Here is a 16306-nt window from a genome sequence, read left to right on the forward strand (position 1 = left end):
CTTTTACAAGTGGTTGGTTCATTGAAATACACAGGCCAACAGCTGGCTGGTTTACAAGACAGGACAAAAAACCCACTTTTTTTTTGTTGTTCCTAAAAAACCACATGGATTTATATCCAAATGACTTAATACACCACTAGAAAGCAGTAAGATATGGGAGTAATAAATGGAGTCCTGCAGGTGCTTCAGATACCTTTGTTTCAAGACATCTAAGATGTCTTGAATCTGCAGCTACAGGACCTCAACAGGATTCAGTTTGTCACCCTTCTGTATGTGGATTGTCAGAGCAGGCTGTCTTCCCCCAACCAGAACTAGCTGAAGTTTTCAAAGGAAAAGCTGTTAGCTTTAACTTTCCTAGAACAAAGATCTCGACTACCATATTAATTCCAGAAGACTTTAAGAAAAAGAATATCCTGTCTTGACAGTGTTTCAGTTTAACAATAGACTTGTATGAACTACAAATTCACCCCATTGTAATTTAAAAAAACATTACATTACAATAACAGAATGATACAAAATAAAAAGGTGCACAATGAACACTGCATACACTGTAAATAGTTGGCAAATTTATTTAAAAGGCAGGCTACAATTCAGTTATGGTGAAATGGAGTTTCCTCTCTACAGAATCAGTCTTCAGAGTCAGAAACCAGGGACAACAAAAGCCTTCAGATGCAAGCTTTCATTTGTAGGAAAGACCTAGGAGTTAAACCAGTATTCTGAGCTTCTCTTTCAGAAAGCGTTCTCTTCCCTACAAATTCAGTGTTTTCAAGGTAAGCTATATACAGATCATGTTCTCTTTCACAGTTTACAGAGCCTTGGATACACAGAACTTCTCAAAATCATGGTTTCTTTTGCCAGGTATTCTCAAACATCCACACTTTACAGTCCATAGCATCCAAACTACTGGAATGTTGTAAAAGTGTATTACATTTTTCCATGACAACTTATTCTGTAAAATCATACATACTTACTCAGAAAAACACACCAGACAGTCTTCAAGTGCAAAGGGCTCCTTCCAGCTCATGGGAGAGGATTACATGCCTAACCTGAAACCCTGCAGCAGTATGCTCAAACCCCATGCTGTCCAGTGGGTTTTAACAGCCAGAACAACAGATTAAACAATGTCATTCAATGAATTAATCATGGCACATGTCAATTTCAGTTGAAAATCCCAGGATCAACATAAGGATATGCAAGAAACTCCCCCAGTTTATTTCCTTCTGCATCATAATGGAGCATCCGAAAACAAACATCACAGAAGAAACAAGGATCCTCCGGTGCCAGACTGTCTTTGTTGGTTACCCACCTGCAGGTTATAAAACACAAGTGTTTTCTTATGAGTGCAACACACTTGTGGCAAACATCTCAACATTTTACTCAGGACTGGGGATGGCAGCAACAAACATCGGTAATAATTTTATATACACAAGGTTCTACCTATATTGCATATCTCCTATCCCAGCATACAGCTCATTTCCAAAGTCCCCGCCCATTCCTTGTTAATCCCAGCAGCTCCAGCAGCACTTCCTGAGAAACTCCTCAAACCTGTGCTGCTGGTACAGTGCATTAAAAAAAAAAATAACAGGAATATTCTGTCCACTCTGTGGCCACCTAAATCATAAATCTTTTTTTCCCTTAATACAAGAAACTCTGAAATGAAGCAGACATGTACTGACCCAAGCTCTTCTGAGTAATCAAAACCATCTAGGAGTCTAAAAACAGGACCCAAATGATGCAGACAAGACCAGGTGAGTATTGCAGCACACTCCAGCAAGCACTGAAGTTAACGTGAACACAAGTTAACATGTACAAGGAGAGCCTGCCATGTCACTGAGTAATTAATTTATGATAGCACTCAAGAGGCCACAACAGCTGAAGGCCTCTGGTGATTACAGATGCTATCTGCACAGATTAGAACACACTGGACAGCCAGCCAAAGCAGCTCTGCTGTCTATGGTTTAGCATGTCCCTACTTCAGCTTAGTGCTTAATCCTGGTTTTAATTTAATGCATTTACATCACCTCTGGTAATGCCCTCCCCATCCCATCTTTCCCCCATATTGACCCTTTGGCTCCACCTCCCCTTATGGCCAAATGCCTCACAGATTATATTGTAAAGGCATCCTCACAGCACTGCTCGGAACGCTAGGATGGACTCCCATCTCAAGGGGAATTGGCTCTTTGCCTGATTCCAGAGATGTCTAAGGCCAAACAAGCAAGACAATGAAGACACAGTGGCTGCGTCAAACAGAGGCTGAGCGCATTAAATTGTTGTGAGGGAAAAACAAGCAACCAGTGTTTTTGCAAATAAATAATTTAGATCTATAAAATCATGGAGCCTAACCTAGTCTTTAGAAAAATTTCTACTGTTTATTGAAAGTCTGTCTTGTATCTAAATTAATATCACTAAAGTGTATAAAGAGCATAAAATTCATATTTTGCTCTTTTAAGAGCAGAAAATCACAAAGAGTCTCTTCAAGAACAGCTGCGGAGCACACAATTTTCAGGTTGAGGTTAGGAGTTTCCTGTGAGGCAACTTAAATGCCTTTTAAAAATCTCTAGATTTTATTATATTAGAGTTAGACAGTTCTACACCTGCACAGATGCTAGATTAAACAAAAGCATGATTTTTGGTAAATTAAGTTGAAACAAATCTTTCAAAAGAGAAAAATGCAGCATTTCCCCCAAAAGCAGGATTTTCAAAAGCAATTCATAAGATAGTCAAGCTCTGGATATGGAAAAGAGCATGAGCCAAATAATTAATCTTTTACTCATTTAGTTCTTATTAACTCCTGAATCAATTCCAAATGAACACTACCTGCAGGAAGCCTCTTCCTGGTAAGAGAGAGGTCAACTGCTTTAAAAGTGAAGATTATTTTTATTAGGAAATACATACAGAGCTTTGATTTTTACTATTTTTTTTAAGTTAACAGCAGCACCTAGAAAGAATTAAGACAACAATAACATCAAGACTGTAGCATACCTTGCTGTATACATCTTGCACACAAAACATTTTCTGGTACATAGCCAATGTTTCTTGACGAGCAAGGGATATAGAGTCCTATCCAGACAGTCATCATGATGAATAAGCCTTGAGGGAAATAAATAAATACAACACATACAATAAAGATGTTTCCATACTGAAATTTATCTCAACATAAGCATGGACATGAAGTTAAGATATTATTTCAATTCCCATTTAAACTCCAGCTGGACTTCTGCTTAACATTTCTTAACACAGATGAGGATCTGGAGATAGGCTGCTAGTTGCACCATCTGTGGATTTTATGGTCACAAGTAAATTCAGTTTGTGCAGTAACACAGAAGTCTTCAGACCATCTCCTTTCTGTGGTCTTTTTAAAGCTTTTATCTCCTACACAGACCAACAAACTACTGTCAGGTGACTCTTCAGATCATTTATGTGCAACATCTATGCTTTCCTCTAGGTTATGCTCCTTTTGGAAAGCACCATGTATTATCAATACTTTGCTACATCAGGCTCCTGATGTAGCATCAGGGAACAGAAAATTACCTGTCACCCACTACAGACAACCACAGGAGTGCTCTCTCTAGTTATGCACTGAGCAAAGTCTACACAACAGTTCTACTCTTGATGTGGCTGCCACCTCACGGTCACTATCACATTCTCCTTCTCTTCCTGGCCTATCCACCTCAACCCACTATTTCCATTCCTCTATTATGTTTCCAGTTCCTGTCCCTTAGCTTCTAGTTCAAACTAATTGTTCAGTTGAGTCCAGCCACAGCGTACAACATTCTGCTCCCTGGTGCTCCACAATCAGTACATAAATCTGCCACACATTTGCTCTATGTAGAAAGATCTTGACACTGTGGTTACCATTCCTGTTACACAGCAGTCACAGCACACTAATTGCAAAGCAGTCTTTGTACACAAATTAAAAATAAAAAAGCAAGGAAAATTACTCTCCTTTTTTCAGATATACTCCCATGTATATGGAAGAAAAATTTAAGCTCTGCAGAAGGCAGCAGAATAATCTTAAAGCAAGTAAGTCAGTCTAACAAACATTCAGCATTAATGTCTGAAGTTTGTCCAGAGAAGCCTTACTTTCATTTGCCCAAGGACTCCCAAAGAATAGCTACTTACCTTATATCTGTGATTATAATGATATGTTCACAGTTCCCTTGGTGACAGTAAAGGTATGGAAAGCCAATTTTGAGATATAAATCATTAAATACATAGTCCTCCATCTTAACAGATTGAAGATTTTCATAGCCTCTGTCATGAGATTCTGACCACTCTATAATTGTTCTGAAAACAGAAAAGCCATCAGCACAGCAAAGCTATGAACACTGAATACAGAGAAAAAGATCACTTGGGGACATGCAAAATACTTCAATGAGAATGGTTAAATGATGGAAATCAAAACAGTTCACAATATTTGGTAGTAATTTAAGGTGATTTTACAGCAATACTACAACACCATAGAACTGTTCACTGCTCCTGTAGAACATCTGCCTTTCAGTCCTCACCAGGCAGCTTCCTGAGGAGCTTTAGATGTGTATGCTTCTGATGGCACCCATCCAGGTCAGACTGTTTGCAGTACAAGATTTCTTAAGTCAAATAATTCAAGTTACTAGCAGGTTATTTTACCCTCTTGGTCAATGACTTCATTTTAAAGTATTAAAAAGCGCTTTTTTTTTAAATTTTGTTTTTGTCAAGGAGAAACATAAAGCTGACAAGTGCACTCACATTTCCAAAATTCATGACTGGAAGGCCACTGGCTACTATAAATTTCTTTTAGCTTTTGAGCACACTCCTACACACAAGGCATCTAACTCTGCAAGCTATGTATGTGTAGGCTATAGCAAGCCCTTCTGTGAAAACAACTGTTGTTCACAGACAGAAAGACAGGAAGTAAAATATTAATTTCCCTGAAGTCCCGTACAAAGTCTGTCAGAACAACAGGGTCCAACAGAGTCAGTTCTTCCATACCAACCATTTCAAACATTTTGATCTCCTAAATCTCACTAGCATATCAGCAAGACCATTTTTCCTTAAAATATCGAATTCCTTTTCTGATCGGTCACACAGACCTCGTGTTGACTTTGCAATTAAGGCATTCAGCATGTTTTCAAGACTGAGCAGGAAAACTACTGCCACACAGCTTCTTGTCTTTCTCACACATCTTCTACCTCACAGGCAAGTCTTTTGATTCCCATCACAAGTAGGGAAGGTACTTAAAAACCCAGTACAAAATGGCACCTGTCACTTTACACAGAAATCTGATCGCAAGTAGAGCAAAACAGCATTTGCAGGTTAAAAAATGGATACATACTCTTTTCAAAAGGGAAGAGAATGGAAGGAGTAGGTAGAGTGAGTAAAGTTAAACTTCTCTGTAAAAACCAATTCATCATGGATAAACAGCAAGAAAAGTCCATTCCAGCTTAATACTCTAGACATCCCAGTATCTGTAGCACCACAAGTCATAAACAAAATGAAAACAATTTTATGTTCCTTAAGGTTTTCCTTAGTCAACAAATACCATACCTGCTCAAATCTCTGCACTCTGGGTATCTTTTATCATTATAGAAGATGCCTTCGAAATAGAAGAAGGCAGATTTGTAGAGATCCTGAGAGACAAAGAGAGAAGTCTCCATTAGTGTTATGAGAGAATAAACAACTTAAACAAGAACATGTCAAAAATCCAAATATTTTAGGTATCTAAATTATATTAAGAGAGATCATTCTACAGGTGTGTAAGAAAAATTCTGCTGTGATTGTAGATGCTGATGTGACAGCTAGGCTCATATGATTGCTAACTATGAGCTACTCTGCTGATATTGTTCTCAAGCCATTACAGGTTACTTTAATGCTCTTCTCTTATTTCTGTCCCCATCACAGAAATTATGGACTTCTACAAAAACAAAGAACAAGAACATATGCATCACTGCACAATCTCAGTAATTGCAAGGCACTGACTTTAACAAAATAATATTTAAAAAAATTAGCAAGATGCACTGTGTTTACTTTGGGTGGCTACCAGATACCTGACCACCTGCTTTCTCACTCACTTAGCAGGACTGGGAAAACAAAGACTAGCAAGCTCATGAGTTCAGATAAAGGCAGTTAAATGAGAAAAAGCAAAAGCTGCATACAGAAGCAAAGCAAAAGAAAAGACAATTTATTCCCTTATTTCCCATCAGTAGGTGATGCTCAGGCATTGGAATAAGCTGCTCAGGGATGTGATGAAATCACCATCCCTGGGAATGTTGAAAAGTTGTGTGAATGTGGCACTCAGAAATATGGTTTAGAGAACATAGTGACTGCAAGTTGATGTTTAGCTCAGCTTCTGGAGTTGATTTGGCATCTGATGACTCTTGTGCTGCTGGTATGAGTGTCATAAAAACTGTTAATTATCTTTGATGGAATGTTACAAATGGACTATCTACATGTGACAAACTTTGTAATTAAGTAAGAATTTTGAAGGATGATAGATTTTCTTGTGAGACCCTAGAAGTGAGGTGATTGGACCTTCCAGAATTGCCTGTCTGACTTGTTTATACAGATGTGACCAGGAAGTGCTCTCATGCGTAGCTGTGCATGCATGCCCTGCATGTGTGCAGGGGACAAGACTTCAATAATTCTCTGTCATCTCAGTAAAAAGTATTTTGTGTTCTGATCAAATACACAGAGAGTTAATGTGGTATGGAGTTAACTTTCCTCACAGCAGCCTCTGTGCATGCTCTGCATTTTTTGCAAAGGGGAGTCGATAATACACCAGTGTTTTGGTACCACTGAGGAGTGCTTGCACAGCTTCAAGTCTGTCTCTCCGAGTCTCCCCAAGAGCAGTGGGCTGGGGCTGGGTGAGAGGCTGAGAGGGAATGTAGCTGGGAGAGCTGACCCACACTGACCCAAAGGACGTCCCACATCATATGATGCTGCACTCAGCAATAAAGCTGTAGGAAAAGAGGAAGGGGCCATTCATGGTGAAAGCATTTGTCTTCCAAAGCAGCCACTATGTATGCGGAGGCCCCAGGAAGTGGTTGGAATAGAATCATAGAATCATCAAGGTATAAAAGACCTCTGAGAACATCAAGTCCAACCATTAACCCAGCACTGACATGTTCACCACTAAGCAAGTCCCAAGTGCCACATCCACACATTTTTGAACACTTTCACGGCTGATGATTCTACCACTTCCCTGACTAGCCTGTTCCAATGTCTGACCACCCTTGCAGTGAAGAAATGTTTCCTAATATCCAATCTAAACCTTCTTTGGTGCAATTTGAGGCCATTTCCTCTCATCCTGTCTCTTGTTACCCAGGAGAACTGACCCCTGACCTGGCTACACCCTCTTCTCCCTCCTTTCAGATAGCTCTAGAGAGTGATAATGTCTCCCTTGAGCCTCTTTTTCTCCCTCAACCACCCTTTAAGGACTCAATAAAGATTCCTTTTTTATTCTATTTTTTATTTTATTTTACTCTCCATCATCAGACCAGTCTGGGATGCTCATTTGTGCCCAGAGGCCTCTTTGAGCTATTAAATCTAGGCTGCCTGCTTTTCCAAAGACAGGACTTCTCAGATGACCTGCATAAAGACACAGTAGTAGGAATGTGCTTTAGATTCAGACTCTTCGATTCACTTCTATCTGCTACCATTACCCTCTCTGCTGCTGACACAAAACTGTAAGGAGTGGCTGATACACCAGATGATCCTTTTGCCAGACAGGGGGATATTAACAGCCCAGAGAAATGGGCCAACAAGAACTTGGTGAGGTTGAGCAAGGAGAAGTACAAGGTCTTGCCCCTGGGGATAAACAAGCTGATGCTCCACTGTTTATTGAGGGTTACTCAGCTGGAGAACAGCTTGGCAAAAAGGACCCAGAGATCCTGGTAGGTCCCAAACTGAGCATGAAGCAACAACGTGTCCTTTCAGCAAAGACAGCCAACAGAGCAGATGGGATCCTGTGCTGCATTAGATAAAATACCACCAGCAGGTCAAGGGAGGCAATCCTTCAGTTCTCCTCAACACTAGTGAGGCCTTACCTAAAGGCCTGTCTTCAATTCTTGACTGCTCAGTAGAAGGGAGACATGGATATACTGGAGAAAGAGTCCCACAGGGGCCATGAAGATGAAGGGACTGCAGCATTTCTCCTAAAACCAGTGGTTAAGAGAGCTGTGAGTTAGAATCCTAAAGAGAAAGCTCAGGTAGGGGAATCTCATTAACATATACAATACCTCTAAGGAGGGTGCAAAGGAGGGGCCAGGCTCATGTTAGCAGTCCCAAGGGACAGGATCAGAGTCAATAAGCACAAACTGAAACACATGCAGCTCCCCCTGAACCTCAAGAAATGCTTTACTGACACAGGTGACTGAACACTGACAGAGGCTGTCCAAGGAGGTTTTGCAACCTCCATCATTTGAGATATGCAAAAAACGTCAGGATACGGTCATGGAAAACTGCCTTGAGCAGAGGGCCTTGCTTGAGCAGAGGGAGTAGACCAGATGACCTCCACAAATCTCTTTCAATGTAAACCATTCTATGATATGACATATAATTATATGTCATACGATATATAATCAAAATTATTTCATTTCAGTATTTTCAACTAGATGACTTGTTTTGCTCATACCCAGAGAATACATAGCAACTTTGAGAGAGAAGAATAATCTTCATCCCTACATTCCATTAGCATCCAGTTGCAAACAACAAAGCACAGTGGGATGATATTATTATTAGTGGGATTAAGCTATTACCTCTGGTGTTTCAGAATACAGCTCAAAATAAAATTAGCTCACAGGAATATATCTACACAAAACTCACTGCTTGTGTTTCTATTTCCTAGCAGTAGCAATGATGATGTTTTCCTTGATATTGCACAGAACAAGTCATCTTGGTAATGCTGCTATGAAGTATTTACTTTCAGTGCAACCAACAGGCAGAACCAATGCAGCTGAATTTAGTGCTGAAGAAAAAACAACAAAACAAAACTCTGCCTCTCTTTCTATGTTTTCAAGACTCCTATATAGGTAGAGGGCTCCACATAGAAAGTTTTACCTTGCTGATGTGCTCTGGTGCTTGATCTGGCTGACTGCTGAACTCACCACCTATCTGGAGGTCACTGACGCAGGAAATCGAGTCTCTCAGCTCAGTGAGTTTCTGGCTGCCCAGTACAAGGACTGTTTGGTAGGGTTTGTGATCTTTATGCTACAAAGAACACAGAATACAAACTCCAGATAAATTATTACTTGTCAGCATCAGCACTGCTCTTCATTTGACAGCTTAAGGTCATTACTGGCAGCATCTGGCACATCACTTCTCTGAACTGCATCTTGCCAGAGCCTCTCCTAAGACTGATACTTAATAGTTTTATTCAAATGTTACATATGAGTTACATTTCAATTGTTACATTCTCCACCAGAGTTACATGCTACACTTCAAATCTTACATTCTCCACCAGAAAGTGCAGAAAAGACAGAAAGTCTGAGCTCACTTACCCCAAACCAAGAAAAAATACTTTAGTTTTCATGTATTTATTTTCAGGTTTTGAGTTTTCTGTAAAATAAATTAACTACTGTGTAATTATTGTACAAGTTTTGTTATGTAAACCACTAACAGAATGAAAGCCAGATTCTGAAAAAGCCATAAGAAATTATCGGAGTTGAAGAGTTTACCACATGTCATCAGTAGACTCACTGATTTTAACTGCTTGGGAGAGCAAGACATTACCTGAATAGGAAAGAATCAGAATACTACCCAGAGAAATTTCATACCAACCTTCTGAAATATAACAGGATAAAAGATGTTCAGCGTTAAAAGTAGTTCACCCTCCTCAATTAGATCTGATGGATTGTCTGGCCTCTTTCCAATTGCATGTGACTCCTAGAAAAACATATACGCACACATATATATATATTATACTGGCAAACATACATATATTTAAAGGTATAAAAAATATTTATATATGTATACACACACACATAATAAACACTGGGCAACAGTCTGAGAAATGCTGAGAAATGCTAACTCATTTTTGACTATGTAGCCTTCTGAATTGAAAACAGCCTCCTTTCTCCAAGGTGGAAAAGTGACAAATTGCTCCAATTACCAACTGTAAGCATGTTCCTTCATTTCTCAGCGTTGTTGAAATGCTCTTTGAATGTTTTCATATGTAAAGGAGGATTGTAACCCTTAATATGGGAAACACTAATCTAGAAAATATACACAGAATGAAATACATGAAAATTACAGTGCAACACTTCTTCATATTAGGGAAGCTAGACATTTCTGGAGGCCACAATTTCTCCAAAATCAAAACCCAAAACCTATCACTGCCCTTGCCACAGTACTGTGTTTTAGAAAAGAAGTAAATGATTCCTACATTTTCACCTGCTTTGTGTTTAATACACAGCCCAGCTGTGAAAATGAGGGAAGGTACTTTTCTGTGGCCATTTCCTCCTTTTCCAATTAATCAAGAGTGTGCTCCTGCACAAACACCTCCCACCAACATAGAGTATTCTTCAGATTTAGTAACAGGAATTTGTACTCCTGTGAGATGCAGAGATATTTGTGCTTTCTGCCTCACACCTGCCTTCTTCATGTGACACATTTTGAACTCATGTTTCTTACTGCTCTCCTCCTGTACGAAGGCATTGTGGTCCCAGCCACAGAATCACAGCTCTGACACAGCCTGCTTAAAGAATGAAATAAATTACCATGTGCTCATTCTTGCAATGAATACAGCAGTACTGATTGAAACCCTTTATGAAGGTTTCTGTTGCTAATATTTTCTCAGATATTCCCCAGACTAAGAGCCCAGCAGAGTAGTTTACATAATGTGCCTGGGTCTCTGAACAGCTGAAACATGATAACTCACAACAGACCAGGAAACCTCAAGGGGAAAAAAAGTCTAATGGTCACATGAGGATCTTCCCTCACTACACTTATGTCCCTAATTTTTGCAGCAGTTAAAGCCATAGACTCCAGCACTTCAGTGTCCCTGAAAGAGTTCAGAGAATGTGTATATGTAGTGCTTAGGGACACAGTTTAGTGGTGGATCTGGCAGTGCTAAGATAATGGTTGGGTTCAACAATCCTAAAGATCTTTTAACTTTAATGGTTCTATGAGCATTTATGAAATAAGGTTTTGCTGTTTATGACTACAGTGGTTAAGAAGAAATCATTAAAAAAACTCAAACCTATTAAGCACAGTTAAAAAATTCCAATAAGGTTTTTCATGGTGACTACACTCTTGGTTCCTGGCAGTTCAAAATGGCTGAAAAAACTCAGTTTGCAAAGCTCAGAATTAGGAATTTACCACCACTGTTACTGTTGTCTTCTCTCAGCCCTACTGAAATTAGCTCAAAATTATTCACACACTGAAGCTTAGATTCCAACATTAGACTCCAGGAGCAAGACTATTACACATTTTGTCTAGCTCTATGTCTAGCTTTAAGTTCACAGCACTTTTAAAAAAAAGCAGTAATATAGTGGCAATAAGATAGATTTCCTCCCTAAGTACAACCAGTTTTAACAGACAGTAAAGAGCAGACTTCCTGTCCTATCTTTCTATAAAATCTCTTTGATCGTTACCGGCAAACTTGCATCTGCAAACATTTTCAGTGTACATTTCATAGTGATTAATAAAAAAACAACCAGAAGTTGGATTTTGGCTGTCTTGAGAGCCTATAAGATGACAGGCAACTTACCATCTCATAGGTAAGAGTTTCTTGTCTGCAAGCCCGATCCACAATAATTTTTTCTTCTCTCCTGTCTAAGGCCTTCTTTCTAATTCTGAGGAGCAGGAACACAAGACAAAATTTCATTCAACAATTTCCATGTAGAATTTCAAGAATTTAATATATTTAAATGACACAAGCTACACCAGAGCAGCTTTCAAAGAGCAGAATTCCTGTTTGTCTTAGTGGGACAGACTAACTTAAAATACTCATCTCCTGACTCTCATAAAATCTGTGGATTTCAGCTTGTAGGCTTTTTCCCCCTCATGTGCAAATGACATGTTGTTTGTGAACAATTTTACGCTCACAACAAAAAACAACAAAATGTTGTTTGAAGAGATTGTCCTAGGACAAAACACTTTGCGACCTTTGAAGAAATTGTTTCAACAATTCTTTCTACTTCAAAAAAATTGAATTCATGTTCAAGCAAAACACAAGGAAAGAAACAACCCATAAATACTCTTTCTCAGCCCCATAGCATAGACATTTTAGAAAACCCAAAACCAAACCTTCATTATCAGTTGTAGAAGAAAGAATATCATAAGTAGAATACTTACTAAATTACATGTATTTAACCACTGCATGTACACCCAGCCCTTAATATCCAGGACAAGTTTATTTATCCTCCAGACCTCCCCACAAGCGTTTTCAGTAACAATCAGGCTTAACACTGATCACAGTTCTAAACACATTTCTTTACATTAGTGCTATGTAAAGCAGTGCAAAGACATGAACTGGCCAAGTTTGCCAACTGATAGAAACCTTACTGGTTATTCTCTGGAATGTACCAGTTTATCAACAAATTCCATGAACAAAAGAAAACTCAACAAAACAGAGTGGGCTCAGATAAAGATGTTATCTGGATGCAGTATCAGTCCTTACAGTCTGGTTGTTACAGCATGGCTGCGAGTTACTAGAGGTATGAGAAAAGTTTATTTGGAGGAACCTCACACATATGATTATCAGAAGGCCCCTGCAGACTCCTAACTTAGACACTACTTCAGAAGCACCTACATCCAGAAATCCTTTTTCAATAAGAAAGAAGGCATATTGTGTATATCTTAATAAAATAGTTCCTAAGCATTCAGAAGACTCATAACAATTATGCTAACATAAGCTGGTGTTTCCACCCTTATGGTATTTTTGTACAGTGTTTCAGAAAGCATTGCCTGTAAAGGGAACAAGCAGCCAGCCAAGCTTCCATTCTGATTTTTCACCCCACCCAAAATAAGGGTATTGTGAGAGCACTGTAACAGCATACCGAAGAGTGAGCAGACTGCTATCTTCAGGAATAACATCTGAGTCCTCTTCTTTTTCAGAAGACATTAACATATCAATGCTAGAACAATAAACAATAACAAATAGAATCACAGAATCATAGAACAGTTTGGGTTGGAAGAGACTTTAAAAGATCATTTTGTTCCATTCCCCCCATCAGCATTGGCAGGGACACCTTTCACTGGACCAGGTTGCTCAGGGACACATTCAACCTGGTCTTGATCACTTCTAGAAATGTAGCATCCACAAATTCTCTAGGCAACCTGTTCCACTGCCTCACCACTCTACTAAGTAAAAAATTTCTACCTGATACCTAATCTAAATCTAGAGCTATCCTCTATGGACACAGCAATGATTTCTCACCGTCTCTGTAGAAGTATGAGAGGCAGGAACCTGGAGGTGGTTTCACCACCTGGTCCCATTTATGAGTTCCCATTTCAGGTTGTGCACTGCAGCACACCAGATTCAGAGGAATCATCATATGTACATCCCCCACTTCTGCAGTTCTTCCCAGAAGCATTTTGCATTAATCACAATAGAATTTTATTCAGTTTAAAAATAGTCTGAGGAAAAAATATGTAAAATAAAGGACCTGCTTTCAATCACACTTTATTGCTTTTGTCTCTCCACTTTTGCAGACCATTTAAAGGCAGAGATAACTCCAGTGCCAAATTCTACCTGCAGTTTAAATCCCAGCAAACTCTTGAGCAAACCCATCTCTTTATGGGACAAAATTACCACTGGTGAAGTCCAGGAAAACCTTTTGGACTGTACCATTTATCCTCAATAATATTTATGATTTCATTATTTTCTTTTTCATTATAATCTTATAACATTCCCCATGTCAACAATAATATCATTACAGTAATGAACAACGCTTTGGAGTGCAACTGCATAGGAATACAAAGTAATTCAGAAATAGAAATCTGGAATCAGCCGTTACCTGCCAACAATAAGTAAAAGTCAGAGACATAAGCAAAAGTCAGAGACAAAATTTTGATTGTGAAGAGATGGCTTTGCTCTGATCAGCAATCAAGTCATTCTATATTGACAGTAATATAAATTTACTATTGTTTAGTTACTTACCATTTAGCAACATACAAAATTTTAAACTTTCTTAAGTTTCACAGTTTTCATCTCAAAATATTTTTTTAAAGTTACTGAAAAAATTGTATTCTTCCAGAAGCATAATTTTAAAAGGAATTTTGCAGTAATGAGCCACAACCTGCTAGAAACAGAATGGACCTTTTCCTTAGATTCCCACTTCAGGAAGTACAGGCAGAGACAGCCAAGTTAATCCTGTGTCAAACACTGACTGAAAGACAGCTGAGAAATATTAATCCAACTAACAGAAAGATGGAGAACAGCACTTTGGAGAACACAGTTCTACCTTTTAGATGGGGCTGTTCTTCAGGCAGCATAGTGGTGTGTTATGAGCAGCCTACATAATCAAGTAAAGGATATCCCCTGACAGACAAATCAACTCACAACTGACCCTTTCTGTAAAACTGACAATATGACAAAATTATTTATCCAAAGTCTCCTGGCACATGGATCAGTGATCCCATTCACCAAAGAGTCCAAGTCACTTGAATATATATGATATTCATATAAATATACCATTTTGAGGAAATAACTTTGTATTTAGTCCTTTAAACATCACAGGAATTATATGCAGGATCTGAAAATGTTTATTACCTACCATTGTGAACTTTCACTCACATCAAAGGCAATAGTTCCCCATTTCCCTTCTGTGCCATAACCCACCAACAATATGTCAGAACTTGCTAAACAGCACCTGTGTTTTTCTTTCTTCCCATAGCCCTAGGTGGGATCCCTGGCTGCGCTATCCACAACATGACCATTAATTGCCTGTTTCAGGGAAAAAACTAACATCCCCAAAAAAGCTGCTACAAAGAGACACTATGTAAAATAGTTGACATTAGAACTGCTTCCTCTTTTTCCTTGTGAGGACTGAAAGCTTGTTACTCTGAAGGGATACACTGAAGCCTTGACAAGTTCCATGGAGTCTTGCAAGCACTAGTACTGCCACTTCTCACTCCTGAAAAGTCAGAAACCCTCAATTTCTGAAAGAAAAGCAGAGCACCTTTTTTAGTATTGAAAGTCAGTCAGTTAATTACATATGTCACTGTCTCACATGCACTGAATTCTTGAAAGGCTTTGCTGTCGGCCTTACACACAGGCCATGCTGGAGCTCCCCCTGCGTAACTCCACTGCTGCCAGTGGAACCACATAAACAATACTTGGTCTATGGTCCTGAGGAAGCCAGGCTTTACAAACAGGAATTATATGCTGATCCCTCCAGAAATTAAGGCAAAGTTACTGTCAGACACCTAAGACATGAGAGTGTGTGCAATACAGAGTTTTCACTAGGAACACCTCACTCCTGACTGCCACAAGCTTGGGATCCTACTGCATCCCCACAGAGACTATTCCCTGCATGCACAAATTAAATTTATGTCCCCTACAAAAATATTTTTAGGTGATCAGAAATAAAAAGGCCAAAGAGAGCTCTCTGGAAATGTAGACTTGGAAGCAGACTACCAATGAAGTCTTCAAAGTCTGTGACTTTACTTTTCCCAGAATATTCTAGCAGCACAACAAATTTTCTCTTTTAGAAATTCAAAGATATTTTAGTATTTGACCTGATACTTTATAATAAGTAGTTACAACGTTCATATTTCTCTTTATATTGAATATATTTTAAAGGTAGTACTTTCATCACCTTTGAGACACTAATACCAAAAGACACTAAATACTAATACGTTAAGACGTTAATGCTAGCTTAATGCAGCTTTATAACACGTCCCAAGAGATATTTACAACTATCCCTTCTAATAAAAAAAGAAGGTGAACTAGGGCTGAAGTTGAATAAGGTACCTGCAAGCCTCACCTCTCTTGACCTACCTAAAACCCACAGTGATTTGAGGCTCAGCCTGCCCTACACATGCAAGCAACACATCATACAGAAGAAAAAACAGAATAACTCAACTCAGCATCTCCAGCACTCAAGGACGTCAGTCATCAAGCATCAATTATGAATACCAGGATAAACTCCTTTGCTCACAGACTCGTGAGGCATTTGAACAAAACCTAAAATTTTACTCTTTTGACACCTTGGTTATTTAAGAGAATTACTGCTGCAATCTTCCAGATAAAGACGTATGACACCTATTTAAAATCTGATGAAAACATGAGCAATCTTCATATTGATTTTCAGCATACCACTTGTGCAATATGCAAGGCATTCTTACTGAATCAAATACAAGTGAGGGAAGACACAAAGTTTTT

General features: G+C 38.9%; 1 protein-coding gene across 1 annotated transcript in view; it reads right to left on the reverse strand.

The window, feature by feature from the left end:
* Positions 1-544: 544 nt before the first annotated feature.
* SNAPC3 (small nuclear RNA activating complex polypeptide 3) overlaps positions 545-16306 on the reverse strand; it is an 18753-nt gene continuing 2991 nt past the window's right edge. The window contains exons 2-9 of the mRNA XM_021525529.3: positions 12978-13055; positions 11687-11771; positions 9757-9861; positions 9037-9186; positions 5527-5609; positions 4123-4287; positions 2983-3090; positions 545-1306 (exon numbers count right to left, since the gene is read on the reverse strand). Of these exons, the coding sequence (XP_021381204.2) occupies positions 1159-1306; positions 2983-3090; positions 4123-4287; positions 5527-5609; positions 9037-9186; positions 9757-9861; positions 11687-11771; positions 12978-13055 (922 nt within the window). The 3' untranslated portion in view covers positions 545-1158. The remainder of the gene's footprint in view (positions 1307-2982; positions 3091-4122; positions 4288-5526; positions 5610-9036; positions 9187-9756; positions 9862-11686; positions 11772-12977; positions 13056-16306) is intronic.

Source organism: Lonchura striata, chromosome Z, assembly GCF_050655825.1.
Source record: "Lonchura striata isolate lonStrDom1 chromosome Z, ASM5065582v1, whole genome shotgun sequence".
In the NCBI taxonomy this organism is placed as follows: domain Eukaryota; kingdom Metazoa; phylum Chordata; class Aves; order Passeriformes; family Estrildidae; genus Lonchura; species Lonchura striata.